General features: G+C 42.0%; 1 protein-coding gene and 2 long non-coding RNA genes across 3 annotated transcripts in view; 1 reads left to right on the forward strand and 2 right to left on the reverse strand.

The window, feature by feature from the left end:
- The window catches only part of AUTS2 (activator of transcription and developmental regulator AUTS2), a 1122376-nt gene extending 1114481 nt beyond the window's left edge, over positions 1–7895 (reverse strand). The window contains exon 1 of the mRNA XM_079944557.1: positions 6371–7895. Coding sequence (XP_079800683.1) covers positions 6371–6679 — 309 coding nt within the window. The 5' untranslated portion in view covers positions 6680–7895. The remainder of the gene's footprint in view (positions 1–6370) is intronic.
- A 379-nt stretch (positions 7896–8274) lies between these two features.
- On the forward strand, positions 8275–13623 carry LOC307198848. The gene is made up of 3 exons (XR_013831704.1): positions 8275–8464; positions 13031–13136; positions 13365–13623. It is a non-coding gene; the product is annotated as an uncharacterized lncRNA (long non-coding RNA).
- LOC307198850 lies at positions 9619–18173 on the reverse strand. Its single transcript, XR_013831706.1, has 3 exons — positions 18135–18173; positions 10018–10093; positions 9619–9653 (listed from the first exon to the last, which is right to left on the reverse strand). It is a non-coding gene; the product is annotated as an uncharacterized lncRNA (long non-coding RNA).
- Positions 18174–20565: the final 2392 nt, after the last annotated feature.

A 20565-nucleotide genomic window follows, 5' to 3' on the forward strand; every position in this document is an offset into this window, starting at 1 on the left:
CCAAAGCCTTTGGACATATGCCTTATGTCCAAGCCTTTGGACCTTATGTCCAAAGGCTTCCAAATTTAGCAAGTGGAACCTAAATTATTCTTTAACAGCTGCCCTCAACTCTTATTTTTCTTGGCTTGGGGACCTTATTTCTAATCCTCACATTCTCACATTCTCTCAAATCACCATTTATTTTTGACAGCATATAGAACTGTTGTATAGTTAGAATCTCTTTAACACCCTCAATGCTCCTTGAATCTCCTGGAATCATGTTGAATGCCCTGTCTTTTTTAACCCTTTTTCAATGGTGAAAGCTAGAGGAAAACACTCTCAAAAAGGATGAAAGGGTAAACATTAACTTTGTGATTCAGTTTTTAAATTTACTAATTCATGTATACCCTGCCTACTTCCAAAAAAGATCTAAAGTAGTTCATCCCAACTACTAACACAAGGCATGTGGAATCACCACACCGCCATCTTCGTCCTCATCTCCCATAAATACTCCTGGAGTGATGCTCTGCCTTGTTCGGTGAAATACTGAAATTCAGTAAGCAAAGTAATATACTTGAATTCATAACCAAGCACATTCACAGTCCTTTTTTTTTCCTGTAGACTTTCTCACCACTTAGGAACTTCTCAGATCCTAAAGCTATGCAAATTGTCTGAAGTGAAATGCTGGAACTGACCCATTTACTCCACAGTCCCATCCCAAACTTCCCAAGATAGAAAGCGAAAAATGCAACAAAAACATAGCTCCATAGTTTTCACTTGCTGTGTAACAGCAGATGAAGGGTTCTGACCTTTCTTGAATGAACACATCATACATAAGCGAGCAAAAGGCAGATAATTTGAAACCTTTATTTTAACATCAGTGTCAACCTCCTTTCTCATCCAGCCTTCTTTGCCAGCTTGCTAAAAATCAGCAGTACAGGAAACCAGAAGGAACCAAGATAGGATAAAACTCACTCTGGCTGGAAGGCAGCTTGGTAGCATCAGAATTGGGCTGCTATCCCAATGAAAGAACTATTAATGAGATCACTCACCAATATTCACCTCATGTGTGGGGTTGTTAACAATCAATGAAGGGCTGACACCAAGGCAGGAAAAGGGAGCAGAAGGAAAAGTGGACTAATCATCATTATTTACATCTCACACTCCCCTTGCCACTCCTACTTAAGCAGCAGCCTCTACTCTGACTCCAAACTTCTGTGCCTGGTTTTCCAAGTTGTCTATCATCAGCCCACTCACCCTAGACTCAGAGACTATCAAGTGCCAAGATCTGGAAGGGACCATTGAAATCTTTTCCAGCATTTCCCATACTGGATTATAGATTATGAATTATAATGCCAAGAATGAAAAAGTGCCCTGTGGTCTTATAAATTATGAAATAAGGCACATCACTTCTCCTTCTCTAATATTCAAAACTCATATACACATTACAAAAGACTTCTAACCTGGGCAGAACAAATCATCCATTTAATTTTGTCTAGCCCATCAAGTTCCAAAACTATCTGAGAGTAGATCACATTTTTTTGGTCTGGAACACAACCTATGAACGTCCACAGAACTATGTTCCATTCCAGCTTGGGTACCTTTGCTCTAAAACTACTCTAAACCTCTCAACTTGTGGAAAAAGAAAATGAGGCTTTAAAGAGTGCCTTCCCAAGGTCACTCAACTAGTTAGGACAGCCAAGCCTGGAGTGTGGGTCTCCACTGGTCTCCCGACTCCCGAACAAGCACTCTTTCTTACACAATTTTGTTCTCATTTCCACCAGCACTTCTTTGCCCGCAAAACCTAATCACCCATCTTGTTTCTGTGCCTTCTTCACCATTCCCTCTTTTTAGAATGCCCACCTCCCCACACTCCCTCCGTGTCTATCCAAATCACTTCAACCTTCCAGGCCCCATATTCTCCAGGAAGCCTTCTCAAACACTTCAGCCTATCTCACTATCCCTTCTCTGAAAGCCTATTGCACTTAGTTGGTATTAGGCATTCAAGTGCCTGTTTCAAAATCATTTTATAGGTTCTGGACTTCATTTTTCAACTAAACTGCACACTCCTTCAAGACACTATATATATTTTAGGTGTCTGTACTCTTTCTAGTATCTTGCACATATCAAACACTCCATGAATATTTGCTGACTGATACAAGGAAAACGATTAATGTTTTTTAAACAACGGAATAAGTGAGATTTGACCATAGTAAATTATTATAGCCTACAAACCTGGCACGTTACAAGCACATCAAATTCTGTACAGCCTATTTACGCTACCAATGTGCGGGTAAGCCCTGAAACACATAGGAAATGAAGACCACATGAAAGTCTTCGTTTGATCCTCCACCCACCAGAAATGAGTATTCCTTCATTTTCACCAGCCTGCAAAGCTCCAACTAGCCTCCTACCTGCTAATCCCACAATTTCATCTTCGCTTCCCTTGGTCAGTTGTACAAAAGGAGGCTGCCCTAAGAACCCAGTACACAGCAGCCGAGTGAGGGGGAAAATAATGAATTTGCAAATTTTCAGTCATAGTGCTCACATGGCTTCCTAATCAAGACTACACAGAAAGAAATGCAAATAACGACAGAAAGGTAATATTATCTGGCACATCTGGGCATGCTGACAGTTACTAGAACCCCAACATTCCCATTTATACTTTGTTTGCTGGAAACCACTTTTTCATGAGGCTTGATATCTGGGGATATTCACTTGTATTCAAAGAATATTCAAATAAACAATACCATACCAAATGGTAATTCTGCTTCTCAAATGCATAATGAAAAGAACACCATGTTCAACTTTCGCCTCCTCACTTACCCTCTTATCTTCTATCATGAGGCTCTTCACAATCACATACTTGAACTTCAGGGCACAATTACTCAAGACAAGTGTCCCTGCAGAATACGAAACTACCTCTGCCAGTTTCACTGCATATAAAGTGTGGGACTTCTCAAACCCCATCCAAAGCTTTCATTTTAAATAAGAACCAACAGTAGGGAAAATAAATCAACATAAAAATGTAGATTCTCATTAGACAAGTTTCTTATTTTTCCTCCAGTACTGTAAGTAAAACCACAGTTAGTATGGAACAATTGTATCAGGACATTTCATTATGAGTTAGGAGCCTCTTCTTAAAAGGGAAGTCAAAATGAGCTACTCCAGACAAAACCATAGGCGTCAAATGATGTGTCCATTAACACCCAAAGTATACACTCGACAGTTAGCTAGCTACTGCTCTGAACCCACATCAGCTTAAAAGCCAAGCTGTGCAAGTCAGTATTTCTAGTTTCTAATCACAGTATCAGCAGCAACCTTGATGACACGTGGTGACAACTGATTTCATTTCTACACACAAAAACACAGTATGTATTTAGGATAACTCTTAGAATCTCTAATAATTCTTAACATTTACAAGCACTCCTGTAACATACATTTCTGTCCAAGTTCATAGTTTAGTTGCCTGTTTCCTAATAAGCTCTCACATTTCTTAGTGATAGTTCAGTAAATCTTCCAAACTGAGTACAGTGGGACACCAGAGGTTTTATTTTAATGATCACCACACACATATGTCTGACCATCCAGCATGGACACAAACGCGATAAGCAGCAAACAGTTCTACCTTTTCCCAGAGAACCAGACATACATGATGATTTTTATTCCCCACTGTGTGTTTTTAACCTTAGAAGTGTATTTACAGCTTTCCTACAAAAATGAGGACGCCTAAATGTGAACACTGACCGGATATTTGATGATATTAGGGAACTGTTGTTAATTAACCTAGGTGTGATAATGGTACTATCGGTTTGGGTGGGTTTTTTGTGTTTTTTTGAGTCATTACCACTTAAAAAATACATACCAATTTCTCACATCACATCTAGGAGGAGAGAATGAGTAGATGGCATAAAGATGAGACATGAGTTGGCAACTGTTGAACCTGGTGGTGGTGTATCAGTACACTGGGGACTGCTATACTGTTCTCTGTACTTCTGTATATGTTTAAATTTTCTATAAAGTTTTAAAGAAACTTTTTAAAAAGTTAGACCTTTATACCCACACAAAGATATTCAAATGATATTCAGATATGAAGGTAGTGTAATATTCAGGTAACCGAAGTAACCTGGGTTTTGAATCTAGAAAAGTAGCAGAAAAATAATCACAGCAAGGAAAGGAACGGTATTAATGGTACATTTCAAACTTGGCCTTTAAAAATTGAAAATTTTTTTTACACCCAAAAGAAACTAGAAGGGGCACATTTTCCCACAAAAGCCAGATGGATAGACATATATATCACAAGCCCAGTCAAATATTTATTAAAAGTAGAACAATCAAAAACAACTGCATAAATTATATTTATCTTTACTTGGTCTTCAAAAATGTTCATGGGAATCTGTAGGCCCCTCTTGCTTACTGAGAAGGGCCACACAGCAGAGCAGGATAACCATGCAGGAAGCAAAACCACTTATAAGCAGCTCTTACGAATACTGTCCTAAACCATCCATTGATAGCAACCAAATCCTAGGCAGCGTTTTCTAATCCATGTACTAGGACACGTATTGACATTTCAATTCCTATTTTAAAGCAAAAGAGAGACAGAGAGAAAGAGGTCACACTGTACAGTACCCTCCCACCTTGGCAAAGTTGAAGCCACAGTTAGAATTATCCTAACAAGTGGTGAGCCTCAACACTCAAAAGAACTCCGTAAGATCCATTTTAGCCAATAAACCACCAATTCTAGAACCCAAGGACAACTGATTCAATCACTAACATCAGAATCTATGGCCACCAATACCACCACCCTCCCTTCCTCCCCAGCCACTAGCCACCATCCACCACCATCACCACCAGCAGCCCAACCAAAAAGCAGTTTAAACAGAAAAGAACAACCCTAACAGGAAGGCTTCCTTTTTAAAAATATTTAAACTTGACACCCAAACACACACACAGAACCAGCCGTCTAAACCTCTAAACCTGTACAGTTACCGCATGTGAGACTTAAGCTGTCATTAACAAAGCTTACGTTTGAGCATTGCAAACAATACCATAATAACAGCAAAAACCAAAGGGAAAAGGAAAAGTTTCTTTCAGGAACCTCAAACCATCACATCAGGTGCAGAAAAGGCTAGAAACCAACTCCTATCTTGGTTTTGTTCTTAAGAAAGCCGGACCAACTCTGCAGAGTCTCAAAGCGCTCTGTATGTGTGGCGTGTTGGGGGTGGAGGAGAAAAAAGGGGGTTACTTTTATACAGGTCAGTGACCCATGCCAGCACCAAATCAGATCCATCCAGGTAAAGAGAGTTTCCCTCTGACCCCTGGACAATCTCCTCCTACCGGCCCCCCATCACCACCCCCAAGGAGCCCTTTAGCTGGCAGAAAAATGTGCATTTGGAAATCAATGCTGCAGGTGCCCAAAGAATAAAGAAAGACACACAGAGATATACACACACACAAAGCCAATCAGAAAGATAAAAAAAAGAAACTCAAAAAAAAAAGGAAAAGGAGAGGGACAATTGGGTGACAAGCCCTTCAGATACCCGCTAGGATTTTATTCTTTCCTCCCACCAGTCCTCTCTATTGTACATTTTTCTGTCCTTTAACCGAATTGCTCATGTACACACACATGTGCATATGTATGTGTACAGATAATATTACAATTAACCCTTTCTGTAATAGAGCCCTGTACGGAATACAGAAAGATATTCCATCCTTTCCTCTCTTCCCTCCCCTCCTCCCTCCTTTCTCCCAACCAGGAGAAAACGCCCCCTTCCCCAGCTTCACCAAAAAAAAAAAGAAAAAAAAAAAAAAGGAAAGAAAGAAAAAAGAAATGAAAAGAAAAAAAGGGGGCAGGGGAAGGGGGGCAAAGAACCACAAAACCCCATCAGTCTCTGGTCCCGAGGACACCCAGGAATGGTCTATACAAACACACACACAGGGACATATGGCTCTGTAGAAAGCACACAGAGAACCGTCCACAGGCGCCCCAAACCCAGCAGAGACTTCCACCAGCCAAGAAGCCATGATTGGGGAGGGAGAGGAGGAAGGAGTAGGGGCAGAGCTCTCCGTGGAGGGGGGCGCATTGTTGTGATGCCTGAACCCCTTTCTTTCTGCCCATCTGCTGTGGAGGGGGTGCAGGGAGGGGGCGCAGGGGGAAGGCGAGAGAGAACGAGGAAACCTGGAGACCAGGCACGGCTTGTCGATTCCCTCCTGCTGCCTGTCTGCCCGCGCCCCCAGCTCCCCCCCCCCGCAACAATAAGACCTCAGCCTAGACAGACAGACAGCCAGACCGACCGGAGCGCGGCGGGGGAGGCAGCAGAGCCGGGCGCAGCCGGCGGAGGGGGGGGTCGTGCCTATAAAGGGAAACCGGGGGGAGGGGGGTCCCCCTTACCTCCAGCGCTTCAAAAGTGACAAAGCTGGTCATGGCAAATCCATCAATGATGTCCTCTTCGGCTGAGGTGGACTCTCTCCGCTTCCTCCGCGGGGGTCTGGGCCGGGACGGGGCGGAGGACGGGGGCTTCCCATTGTCTTCCTTGTCGGAGCCCGACGACGAGGCGAACGAGGGCGCCCGGGTCCGGCCGGCCCCGCCGCCGCCGGCCGCGCCGGCCCCCAGTCCGCCCCGGGAGCGCCTCTCCCGGTCTCGCTGAGACCGCGACCGCCGCTTTTTGCGGAGTCCATGGCCCCGCGTCGGGCCATCCATGGCTCTGCTTCGCCGGGGTCTCCCCGCTCGCCGCCTGCCCGCCACAGGCTCCGGCCGCGGCCGCACAAAAAAATTGACACCAATCCCTCCCTCCCCCTTCTCGGCTTCCCTCCGCCCCGAGGAGGGCGCGGGGGAGACGGCGGCCGAAAGAAGGGAGAGAGGGGAAGAAAGAGCGGAGAAAGAAAAGGGGGAAGGGGCGGAGAGAGGGAGGAGGGACGGGAGCGAGGGCGAGAGGCGAGGAGCCCAAGTGCGGGGCTGCCCACAGCACCGAGGGTCGGAGATTCCTGTGAGCAGCGCCGAGCAAAGTAATGGCTGAACACACAGGTCTCCTTTAGAGGGGAGAAAAAAAAAAAAAAAAAAAAAAAAACTCACCAAGCAGGCAATAAATCAGAATAGCGGAATGCTTTGATCAAGAGACTAGGAGGCTCCGGGGAGCCCTCCCCGCGGCCATTCTCCGCCGCGCCCCCCGCCCCCCGAAAACGCCTGCCCCCCCTCGACTCCAAATCGGGCCCGAAAAGGTCGCGGGAAAGTGGGGGCAATGAACTTCACCCGCCCCTCGCGCAGGAAAACACCCCCGACGCCTCTCACACACGCCTCAGAGAAAACTCACTCCCCGGCTCCAAAATTTTTAAGAAATGCATCCAGGGGAGGCCAAGGCTTCCAAGCGACCTGAGAGGGACGAGACCCCCCAGAGAGGGAAGCATAATAATGAAATAATTAGGAGGGGAGAGGGCGAAACTGGAAGAGGTGGAGAAGGGAGGTGGAGGAAGGGAAGGAGGATGCTGGAGCAGTTGTGGGGTTTGCTTTTCGGGCTTGGAGGGGGGAGGAGGAGGAGATGAAAGAAGAGAAGAAGCAGCCCCTGAGGCTGCCACCCACCCCCCCTCCTCAAAAAAATATTTTTTCCAGTCCCAGAGAAGAGGTCACCCTTCCTCAAAAAAGGGAGGGGGCGAGTCAGTCGACGAGGAAAGCAGAAAGAAATCTCCAGCGGGAGAGACACCGGTGTGCCGCCGCCGCCGCCTCTTCTCTTCGCCCAGCCTGAGGGAGAAGCACGGCCAGGAAGCGCCGGGAACGCCGCTCTCACCGCCGCCGCTAACGCTGCCACCGCCACCGCCGCGAGAGCCCCGAGCCGGAGGGTGCACGGCGTGTCCCCCGGCGGCTGCAGCGGGAGCCCGGGCACGGCCCCATCCTCCGCCCGCCTGCCTCGCTCAGCTCCCGCTCCTCCCCCTCCGCGGCCGGCCCACCGCCGCCGCCGCCCGCCTCAGCCCAGCCCCGCGCCCGCCCGCGCGCGCCGCGCGCACGCGCACCTCCCTCCCCGCGCCTCGCTCGGCGCGCGCTCCCGCCCCCGCGGCCCCGGCCGGCTGGATCACGTGGCCGGCCGGGCTCCCTCCACCCCGCCCCTCCCCAGTTGTAGAGTGTGTAGAAAGCAAAAGGCTGGGGGCTGGCCACGCTCGCGAGCCCAGGGCATGCGCGCTGGGGCGGCCGGGCCTGCGCACTGGGGGAGGAGGGGAGCCAGGAATGGGGAGCTAGGGCGGGTGGGGGCGTGGAGGGTGCAGCCCGCGTGCGGTCAGCTGCGACCCGCCAGAGTTGGCGCGCGGGAGTGTGGGAGCCGCGGAATGTTCCCGCCAGTCGCACCGGGGTCAAGTGCGGGCCGCTGTCGCCTGTCTACTCCGCGCGCCCAGCTCAGCGCCCTCCTCCGCGCCCTCCTCGGGACACTTGTCCTTGGACCCCCTACCCCAGGCCAGCTGGAGGCGCCCCGGCCGCCTTCTCCAGAGACCACCGCCCAGGGTATTTTCCTGGGGCGACCTTCGCAGCGAGGGAAGGAGGGGATTCAGAGAAGGATACCGGGGTGGAGGGGGTGGGGGTTCCCCGAGATGGGGCGCGACTGCAGGCGACAGAAAACGGAGCGGGTGTCAAAGCGCGGGCCTCTGCTCCGCTGGGGGGCACTGGGAGGCCCCACGGCAGAGTTGGAAACTTTTCTGCCACGTGGTAGCACAACGCGTGGCCGAGTGACCCCCGCACCCTAATGACCTCTGAGCCCTCCTAGCCTTCGAGCGGGGGCCCTTGACAGGCGCGGGAGGCTTCGGAGCAGCGAGCGCGCGTCCGGGTGCCGAACTTGAACCTCGGCTGCAGCGGCCTAGGGCGAGGAGGCGGGGCTGGAGGGGGCGGGGACCGCCGCAGACAGAGGACCCGTTAGACCCGCAAAACACAGACCCTGCCACAGAGGGCTTCCTTTATCTGGGGAGAGGGGGGTTCCCTGCTTTTCCTGTCACTGCCCCTCCTACCGCCGCGAAGTAGCTGATGCTTATAAAAAGTTGTATTAAAAGAGTTGACTGCAGCCCAGAATAGATCATCAAACGCGACCAGCCTCTCTGGGTAAAATAGCTGTACGTTTTCGGGGCACTGGGATTTCTGATACGGATCAGAAAACGCCGACAACCCTTTCCACCAACCTGTTAGTTACCCAGGTCAGTTTATGTCCAGCTACATAAACACCATGGCACATCACCCCTTACCCCCAGTACCCTACACTTGGAAGAAAAGGAAAATGAACGGACGTTTTTTAATTGCCCACAATGAATCAGGCACCGTACTGGGCGCTTTGTACATGATTTCTCCTCTTTGAATCTAAATCTGCACGTTTTGTTAGTACAACTGGAAGAAGATAGAAAAGAAAAAGGACGTGACAACCAGACATAACTAATATTCATTCAATCATTTCTTCATTTAACAATTATTAGAGCCTGTTATGTACCAAGCACTGTGCTGGGAATACCGTAGTCCATAAAACAGAGGTCTTCCTTCTTAGATCTTAATGTTCTAGCAGGCAAACCTCACTCATCTTGCACTTACGACAATTTAATGGTTGGTCATTCCCTTAAGGCACAGTTGTTCAGTGTCCCCATTTCCGGATCCCAGGTCTGGATCTTTCTGAAGTCGAGGTAGGGAACGGTACCGGATAGGAGGATGGTGGACGCTGAGAAACAAGAGCAAAGAGGAGCAACCACTGAACCGTGAATGAGACTCAAGCTTTCTAAGTGTCCAGGGAACAAACCATTTGACCTTAGGCAAGACTGTTAAATGGTTAGTTTTCTCATCTGTAAGTTCAAAGATGTTCAATATGTTCAATATTCAATATGTTCAGAAAGTCCCTTTTCAGGTCTACCACTGGCCTTCTCAAAACACGTATTTTCAAGCAGATTGAGTGCTGTATTTCTTGAAACTAGTAACTGATAGATGGGATCCGACGCAATTTATTAGGAACAGCGTGCCACCTTCTAAAATTACCTGCCTAAGATAACTGAGCCTGCTGCCCCTGGAGCCATTAAGTAAAACAGTACCTCTGTACACAGTGTAACTTCTTAGGCATTGTCCCAACAGCTGCTGAAATCTACTCTGAGGTTATCAAGCTCATTCCTACAAAAGAAAAAAAAAAAAAGGCAAGGTCTTTGTAATTTAAAGCAAGGATCTGGGCTTATTTTTAGTATTTTTAAGAATGTGGAACATAAATACTGATAAGTTTCAAGGAAAACTAGCAAGTAATGTACTTACAGTCACTGTTCAACAACTTTGGGGGTTGGGTTGAGGAAGGTGTGAAATTGTCAAATATAATAAAAAGTATAATATTAGTGACTTTCCAGAGTAGCCCTTGGCAGTCCTGTTTTTAAAGAGTAATGTCTGATAGGAAAAAAAAAAATGGATGGTAATGCACTGCATCCAAGAACCTTGCCTCTGGCAAGAGTAATTTGCAAATGCATTTTGGGATAATGCTTAAATGATTTTTTTTCAGGGTGCAAGCATAATGCTCACTGGAATTGGTAATGCCTTTTGGGTCAGAGTCTCAATTTTCTTCCATCAGTGAATTAAAATTGTTTGTGGATTATATTGCCCATATTTGTTTCTGATTCTCCATACTGTCTATGTTGTAAGAGCTAATGATTAACAGACACCATATAATAAGCTAAGCACTTACTATGTGCCAGGCATTGTTCTAAGATGCATTAAAATAAATATCTCATTTAATTCTCATAAATTTTGAAAAATGTTTTATTATATCTGTTTTACAGGTAAGTAAACTGAACTGTAAGAAGTTTAAACATACTTGCCATAGCTGTTTTGTGGTAAGCTGAATTTGGCCTGAGTGACTCCAAAAGTTGTTCTCATAATTGTAATGCTGAAATGCCTTCCTCAGAATGATTCCTCAAGTAATCAAATGCTATATATATGGTACAACCACTATGGAAAACTGCAATATATCTTAAAGGTAAACATATGAAAATACTTTGGCCCAGAAATTCCTTTCCTAGGAATATACTAATATCAAATATATACCAAAAGATATCTATTAACAGCTCAGAGCAACACTATTTATAATAACCCCCAAACTGGAAAACAATCAGAATGTTAATTGACAGTAAAGTAGATAAATGATTGGTGATATATTCATATAACGGAACACTATACATCACTAAGAATGAACAATCTGGTTTTTAAAAAGATTTATTTATTTTTGGCTGTGTTAGGTCTTCGTTGCTGTGCGCGGGCTTTCTCTGGTTGCGGCGAGTGGGGGCTACTCTTCGTTACGGTGCGCGGGCTTCTCATTGCGGTGGCTTCTCTTGTTGCGGAGCACAGGCTCTAGGTGCAAGCGCTTCAGTAGTTGTGGCACGCAGGCTCGTGGCTTGCGGACTCTAGAGCGCAGTTGTGGCTCGTGGACTCTAGAGCGCAGGCTCAGTAGTTGTGGCACATGGGCTTAGTTGCTCCACAGCATGTGGGATCTTCCCACCAGGGCTCGAACCCGTGTCCCCTGCATTGGCAGGTGGATTCTTAACCACTGCGCCACCAGGGAAGCCCGAACAATCTGCTTCTAAATGCAGTATTATATATGAATCTCATAAATATGATGCTAAGTAAAAGAAGTGAGACACACAAGAGTATGTATTGTACAAAAACAGGCAAAACTCTTGTGCTATCAGAAGTTAGGATAGTAGTTACCCTTGAAGGGAGCTAATGACTGGGAGGGGCCATAAATAGGGCTTCTGGAGAGTTGGTCATGTTCTGTTTCCTGAGATTGGTACTGGCTGCTCATGTGTGCTCAGTGTGTAAAACTTCATCAAATTACATTTCTCTGTATGTATATTACACTTCAACAACAAAAAAATGTAATGCTATGTGGGGGTATTGTTTGTGTACATATGAGTACCTATATAATACTTCATTTTTTTTCATGTATTGATGTCACTACCAAAATGCTCATCAACAGTAAAATGGATAAGAAAGCTCTGGTTTATTCACACAATACCATACAGTGTGACTATCCAATGGAATACTGTAAGTAAACCAAAATAAAGCATACATATCATCAGGTTTCTTACTGGGCAGAACAAAAGATAAAGCTTAAACTTGAAATGGGCAGCTTGAATGAATTCATAATTCATATCAGCAGAAGCTTAAGTGATTTCTTAGCTAAAAGTTTGTAGTTGATAAAGAGTAAAGCTAAAAAAATAATTCCAAAAAAGGTTGCTTGTTTAGTAGGTAAGACACTCAAGTGGTTCTGGAATACACAAAGGAAAAAACTTACATCTGTATTAAGGAATAAACTACTTAACCCAGGAGAGCCTCTCCAGTTGTGCAATCTTTTATTCGAATCAATGATTCATACTCAAACTACATCTTGAACATTCAACCTTGACTAGGCAGAGAATACTATTATAGCTCAACAACTGAACTAAACTCTGAGCCTTCCATGCAGTGGTAGCTATTTTGGGTATCAGATTTTCTAAATTACTAAATTTTTACATCCCTCTAAGTCTTGCACTTTGCACTCTGCCAACACAGCAATTGTTAATACATCCTTCTTCATATTACATATTGGTATATAGTGTTTGAATTTAATTTATTAGGAAAATTGATTTTTAACTCAAGGCACTAAGGTTTATGTTTTGGTCATTTATAACTTTCAGTTATGTACTTTGTGTGTGTGTCTGCCCTGAGACCAAGGTAGAAATGAGCTGGCTAATGGACCTATCTTTATGCCATTTCCAAATGAACAAATAAGGAGACTAACACATTAATGTCCCTCTCTAACATTTGTAAGTCATTTTTTATAGTAAATATTCCTGGGGAGATGTGATAGCTTGCTTTAACTGACAGGTAGCCCATCAGCAGTAACATTGTTGTAACTTTGCACTGATTATCACCTGCTGTTTTAATTTTTTTCTGCACTGGAAGTTGTTTTTCAAACTGCAGTTTTAATGTACAAAAAGAGTGGGGGAGGAAACATGTAGTTCAATTTGCTATATGTTGTGCTGCTTTTATAATATCGTACAATAATACAATCTTTCTTCATCTCTGCAGGTGCCCCTGATGAATGACACATTGATTAACCCATATTCTTCAGACTCTGCCATATGGAGCCAATGAAAGATACCTGCTGGTGACCAAATGATGATCACATGAAAAGGTAGTTCTGGCAAATTTAACAAGCTAGATTTTCACAAAACCAATTAGTCTTCCTGTTCCTTCTCAGGGCAGTCCTTTCTATTGATACTTAAAGGGTCATTGACATGGTCAGGTGGGGAAATTGATGGATAATCATAAGAAAAATTGTAAATGACTTTTTTTTTTTTTCTTTTTTTTTTGCCGTACGCGGGCCTCTCACTGTTGTGGCCTCTCCCATTGCGGAGCACAGGCTCTGGACGCGCAGGCTCAGCGGCCATGGCTCACAGGCCCAGCTGCTCCGCGGCATATGGGATCTTCCCGGACTGGGGCATGAACCCGTGTCCCCTGCATCAGCAGGCGGACTTTCAACCACTGCGCCACTAGGGAAGCCCCCGTAAGTGACTCTTTAATGCTACCAATGGGAGATCTCCGTATTTATTACTGATTAGAACTCTGAGGATCAATTTCTCTATTGGATTTGGTAGATGACTTGTGATGGTTCATGATTTTATTTTTATTTGAAGAGCAGTATAGATCTAAAAGGATCAGATTCAGATAACATCCTGGTTGAAGAAGTTATCAATCCTTTGGAATTACATGAAGAATATAATAAATTATAACCCAGACCTAATTATAAGCTCCTATTTATAAAGCCTAGTAAATTATTTTACATTTCAGTTCTGTTCAAGGTCTTTCACCATCTGGTCCCAGTTACAGTATTAACTTCCTTTATTCCAGCATATATATTTCTATGCATCCTAAGCTAGCTCTTACCCAGAACATTTCCATGCCTTTGCCCATGCTAGTCCATCACCCCAGAATCTCCTCTCCTGCCATCTAGACTTACTGAATGTCTACTCATTCATCGAGACCAATTTATCCATCAACACCAACTCATCCAAAAAGTTTATGCAGATTGCTACTTCCATTCAGAATCAACAGCCTCTTCTCTCCCTATGTGGCACTTTAATTTATGTATATTTCAACGTATTATTATATATTTCAAAATAATATAATGAACAATCATGTACTCTCCCAGAAGCTTAAGAAATAAAACATTTCCAAAAAACTTGAACCCTCCTATGTATCTCCTTTGGTACTGAGTCCTCCTCACTCTCCACTCCTTAGCCTCCCCACCCTTCCCCACCCTCCCCATAGAGGATCATTATCTTGAATTCCATGCTTACCATCGCATGCATTTCTCTATATTTTTGCTTCATTGGAAGTATCCCTAAACAACATATAGTATTCTTTTGCATGTTTCAAAATTTACATAAATGATATCAACCTAAATCTATTCTTTTAAAACTTGTTTTTTATATTTGATGTCTTATTTGTGAGAGTTATTGGTGTTGATACATATAGTTCCTATGCATTCATTTTCACTGTCGCCTAATATTCCGGTATATGATTATTCCATAACATATTTATTTATATCTTGTTTACAGACATTTAGGTTGTTTACAGTTTTTGTTATTATAAATACGCAGGTGCACAAAGAGACACGACCCCTTTTTCCACACTACTGTTACAAAACTTACCACACTCTTCTATTATTTTGTTATTATATACACATCTCGTGACTTTTTCCTATCACCTGATAAACTCTAGAGGATAAGGATTGGAAGGTGCCCAATAAATGTTAACTGATTTGATAACTTATCCTTTCTGTATTTGAGTTGAGACTTTGCAGGCTCAGGCTGTTGTCTTTTAATTATAGTACAGAAGAGGACTTGAATTTTTAGATTTTCATACTTCTACTTCAGAAATCCTAAAAGGAAGGAAGCATCAAGTGAGAGTTGATTGGTCAGACTTAGTATAAAACTTGGCTCCTACCAAGCATCTGTCCTCAAAAATGAGTTGGTAGTATTTCTGTGTTCCTCAATGCCTCTGTCAATTTTGGAACACAGTAGATGTTTCTCTACGATTATGATTACCCAGTGATCTCATTTTGCTTCAAGTGCCATTAATTCTTTGGAAAGATCCTAAAAAGAGGAAACGACATTTTCATTTGTGATGAAAATTTATTGAGGTTCAGAACAAACAAACACATTGTTTCAACTATCCAAATAAAGAATATTAGCCAGTTTCTAGAATGGGCTCATATTACCAAGAATTTTCGTGAAATAGTTATTTCAATAGCAGGTTAGCTGATGAGAAACTAGCTAGCAGAAGAAAATATTTATAATTTGAACTGTTTATAAGTTGTCAATATGATTCTACCATATGTATGTTTTCCCCCAAAGTATTATTTCTTAAATTTAAAAGGGGAATATTATATAAAGATATTATTAGCATTATCATTTGTAATAGGGAAAAAACAGGAAAACAACATAAATGTCCTGCAATAAAGGGTAATTAAGTAATATAACATGGAAATATGTTACAAGTTTATGGATTCATTAAAATTATACATATGGTTTTGTGATGATATGTTTTTGTTAATCAATGACATAGAACTGTACATACCTTGTGACTACAATTGCTTTTTTAATTATTAAATTATATATTGTCTATATAAAGTTTAGAAGGAAAAAAACTACATATATAGTTGATTTATTTTAGTGGCAATATGGATGGAAATTTATTTTTAAATTGCTTTTCTATATGTTAAATTTATAATAATAAATAAAACTGTGTAAGTATAATATTTCTTTTTGAGTGAGATATGGGTACTAGCATGACTGACTGTCCTGGTTTGCTTGGAACCAAAGGGTTTCCCTAGATAGAAGACATTCACTGCTAAAACTGGGACCTGCGCAACTGGGATGGTTGTTCACTCTATAATGTGTCTTTGATTGGTAGGAGAAGATGGGAGGAAATTGTCATTTTACTTCAATTTTCAGGAAATAAACTAGATACTAGTTTGGTCACTGACCAGAAATTATTACAATTTAACACTCTACTCTTCCATACTGTGGCTAATCTTGGAAAATTGCACACAAAGTCTTAAAGAGACAACTTTCCACTAATTACATATTCACCTGGTATCCATTTCAACAAATGAAATTACTCTCAGCATATGTTAATTTACGTAATTACTGAAATACCAAAATCAGATTAACCATTGTGGCTCAAAGAAAAAAAGAAATCATGGCTCCAGAAAATTGCAGAAGTGTTTTTTAAAACAAGTGCTTTAAAACGTTGTTCAACTTGTACATAGTTTTAAAGAAAGCTAATAAAACATGGCTATTTCGTTATTCACTCATGAGACGATTCTGAGTTCTTAACAGTATATTTTGGCTGTATTGCAGCTTAAAAGTAAGTCGTCCTAATATCCTGCACTTTGTTGGTTGTTCTTGTAATCTCCATTGTGCGTGCTTTAGTGGCATAGCACTCCTGTTGGAAGACAAATTATATCCACTACTATTATCTATTTTCATAATTAACAATTACGCAGTTATTCTAGAAGCCCAGCAGCAACAACAATGACATCTTTGTACTTGCAAAAAGCAAGTACTTTTCAAATTCCTGGCTCTTTTTCCCTAAAACACTGACATCATAGTAAAACATTGTTCTCCCTGCTTTGGGTTCGAATCATCTGATAAATTAGAGAAATCTGAAGATAATGAAAGAGGACATATGCTGGTATAATTTTGCAAGGCAAAAAAGTCTTTTCTCAGACTTCTTAATTTCTGTTGCTTGAATACATGAAATCTATTGTTTCATGGTTTTACTTCCTCATTTCCTATGCCAGATTATTATTGCCACTTAAAATGAAATCTTGGGCACAGTTCACCTTCCATGCTCTTGGTTCCAGTTACTGTACTATTATTAGAATACCTTTGCTTTCCAGGATCTTATTTCCAGAAGCTCATTAACATTCTTGATCATCATCATGACTATTATTATTATTTATTTTTGCTCTTTTGTACAGAATGAGTTCTCTTTATAGCAAAATTTGTTCGATTCAGTTTGTTCTCCCTATCATTAATAACTAGTACTACACATTAGTATAGAATTCTGCTTTTGTTGAAAATTAACTCCAATAAATCAAAGAAACATAAAAAAAAATATGGACATATTGTGGCACGATCCTTCAAGATAAAAACAGAGGTGTGCTCAGATTCTTTGTTACTCTTGCTTGATCACATGCAATCAAGCACTTCACCACATGCAAAATCTACTGCAAACTTTTGCTTCTCCTATATTATTAATTTCTAATTGCATTTCCCATTAATAATACCTTAATCTTATCTAACAGAAATATAGTGATATTACAACCAAAAATATAACAGGGCAGGAATAAGGGAAAAAAGGAAAAAGAAAGAAGAAGGGAAGTTGTAACTCACCATAAAAAAAGCCACACAGAGATTTTATGCATTATCATATTGTATGTACCCATTATTGTCAAAGCTCTAGGTCTTATACCGTAGAGAAATTGCAAAGACAGAAACAGTAAAGTGTGTTCTGCTCAACACCCAACAAAAGTTAACTTTTCTTGGATTCCCCACATTAAGCATCCCAACCTTAGCTAACAGCATGTCAAAGTTTCTCTACCTCAGTACCTTCATCACACACACACACACACACACACACACACACACACACACACGCGCGCGCCCAGGCTTATCTCTGGTCAAGTCCATTCTCTTTCTTCCATTCTGCCAGAAATCTGTTGATTATCCCAATTCACCTTTGTAGTGGACAATCAAAACATAATAACCTTACAGTCACCATTGATGATGGATGCCAAAACCTTTGAGAAACAGGATATCCACAAAGTCTCAGTGTCATTCCTGAGATCACTTACTAATTATATGGGGAAATAGAATTTTAACATTGCAAACATTTGGTGGCTACCACCTCAACCAAGTGATCACATCCTGCAGCACCAAGTATGATATCACACACCTATGGTGTCATGCACTGAGGGCACAACAGTACTTACACACTATTCCTTCCAAAAATATTTAACTTGAAACTGATCATTAGGACACAGCTAGACAAATCTAACGTGAGGGACATTCTGCAAAATGACTGGCCTGAACACTTCAAAAATGTCAATATTGGGAATTACCTGGTAGGGCACGGGTTCAATCTCTGGTCTGGGAACTAAGATTCCACAAGCATGTGTCACGGCTCAAAAAAAAAAAAAAAGTCAATATCACGAAAAGCAAGCAAACAAAAAAGGCCGAGGAATTGTTATCAATAGAACAAGGGAGAGTAAAGAGAGGGACAATTGAATGCAACAGATGATCCTTGATTGGATGCTAGACTACAAAATATCAATAAACTACATAGGACACTATTGGGATGATTGGGGAAATTTGAATACAGAGTCTATTTTAGATAATAGTATTGAATCATTGTTAAATTTCTCAGGGAACTATCTTGTGGTTATGTAGGAGAATGTCCTTTTTCTTAGAAGATATATGCTACAGTATTTAGGGATGAAGTGTCATGATGTCTACAATAAATTCTCAAATGGTTCAGCAATGCCTATATCCAAGAAGGGAGTAGAGAAAGAGAAAAAGAAAAAGGAAGCAAATGTGGCAAAATGTTAACAATTGGTAAATCTAAGTGAAGGGTATATGGCTCTTTACTGAATATTCCTGCAGCCTTTCTGAAGGTTTGAAATGTTGTAAAGTAAAAAGCTGGGGGAAACATATTAAGCCAAAACCTTGCGTTTTTAGGAAAAAGAAATCCAGAAGTTAATATATTATAGCAAAATGCTTTTCTTCACGCCTACAAGAAACCACAAAGGACTCCAAATGTGTTGGCCCAGGTGTGACTGTAAAATGAGGAAGGATTAGCCCAGCGGGCTAGTAGGACGTTGCTCTATAGACTACATTGCTTTGTACACTTGTTTCAGGAGATGTATTTGTATACATACATATAACATTCCATTTTATATATAATTATATATTATATATCATTAGAGATGCTATAGTCAAATATACCCAATTTGCAAGTAAACAGAGGCCCAGAGAGGGATCGTACCTTGGCCAGTGTCACACAGCAACATAGTGATAGAGTTGGACTTAGAACCCAGGAGTCCTGTGTTTTATTTACTATCTTAAGCTTCCTCATTTAGTTATTTCCACAAAATAAACAGCAACAACAACAGTCAGTTTAGAATTTCTCAAACAATTTCAATTTAAGAAAAAGTTTGTATTTCTTTTGTGAATGAGAACTGCCCAATCCTTCTTTTTCTACCAACCCTCTGTGAAAGTGAGACTACAGAGCAGAAATTTACATGGATCCAAAACCTTAAGCATGTAAGATTTTTGGAAACTAACTAAAGACAAACCTACAACAGGAAATTATTATTGCCAGAAAGCAAAGTTTGAGGCCATATGTTTCCTTACATAAATGTGACAGGACAGAAATACAGGTTAACCTAAGGCAACTGGAGAGGAATGATTCTTTGTTTTCAAAGGTTTGAATGAATTTTTTATTACAGTTTTTGAGATGTGGTTTAACTATTTAGTGGATTTTAAAATTATTAGAGGGACTTCCCTAGTGGCACAGTGGTTAAGACTCTGCCCTCCCAATGCAGGGGGCCCTGGTTTGATCCCTGGTCAGGGAACTAGATCCGACATGCATGCCACAGCTAAGAGTTCGCATGCCACAACGAAGGAGCTCACGTGCCGCAACTAAGGAGCCAGCAAACCGCAACTAAGACCCAGCGCAACCAAATAAATAAATATTTTTTAAATAAATAGAATTATTAGAAATTTAGTTAAATTCTGGTTAAAAACCTTTTTCTACCACTCCGCTTAATATAACCTATGATGTTTTTATTTCAAGCTCCACAAGTTTTCTTGAGTTACAAATGTTCTTTAAGTATTCCCACTGTAGTTTCTAACTTGAAGAAAAAATACCCAGGAGTCAATTTCTGTTGTTATTGTTGTTGTTGCTATCGATTCCATATTGAAACACAAATATTGCACCCCTTTAAAACCCCTGTTGCATGCATGTCTGTCATTAGCAAGAAGATGCAGGACCACAGGGAAAGGGTGCCAGTGGCATTATGCCCATGAACAAGTGGGAGCCAATATCCCCTCTATTTTTCTACCAATCCTCTGTGAAAATGAGACTACAGAGCAGAAGAAAGGACAATAACAACATTATAGCCCAAGTGACCTTTAAAGCAAGTAAACCCTATTATTTGAATGGAGTAATGGATTGGCCTGAGCATTATTAGTCACTCTGGATATGACAGAAGTACACTTTCTGTTACAGCATCAGAGTAATAATAACCTTTTCAGCATTTCATTTGTCTCGAGCAAGCAAAAGGGAGGAGATGTACAATAATAAGAATGCTGTCTTCTGTAAAACTTTTCTCAGAAATATGGCATATTAGAAAATGGAATCTGACATAAATTAATTTGCTTTGTTATACAGCCTTATTCCTCCTATCCCTTCAGGTTGCTTCTGTTTTGCACACAGTGTGTGACGTGCCTTAGAAACCTTTTCTTGCTCTTGGTAATGAAAATCCTGGCTTT

The sequence above is a fragment of the Stenella coeruleoalba genome, assembly GCF_951394435.1.
Source record: "Stenella coeruleoalba genome assembly, chromosome: 15".
Lineage (NCBI taxonomy): Eukaryota > Metazoa > Chordata > Mammalia > Artiodactyla > Delphinidae > Stenella > Stenella coeruleoalba.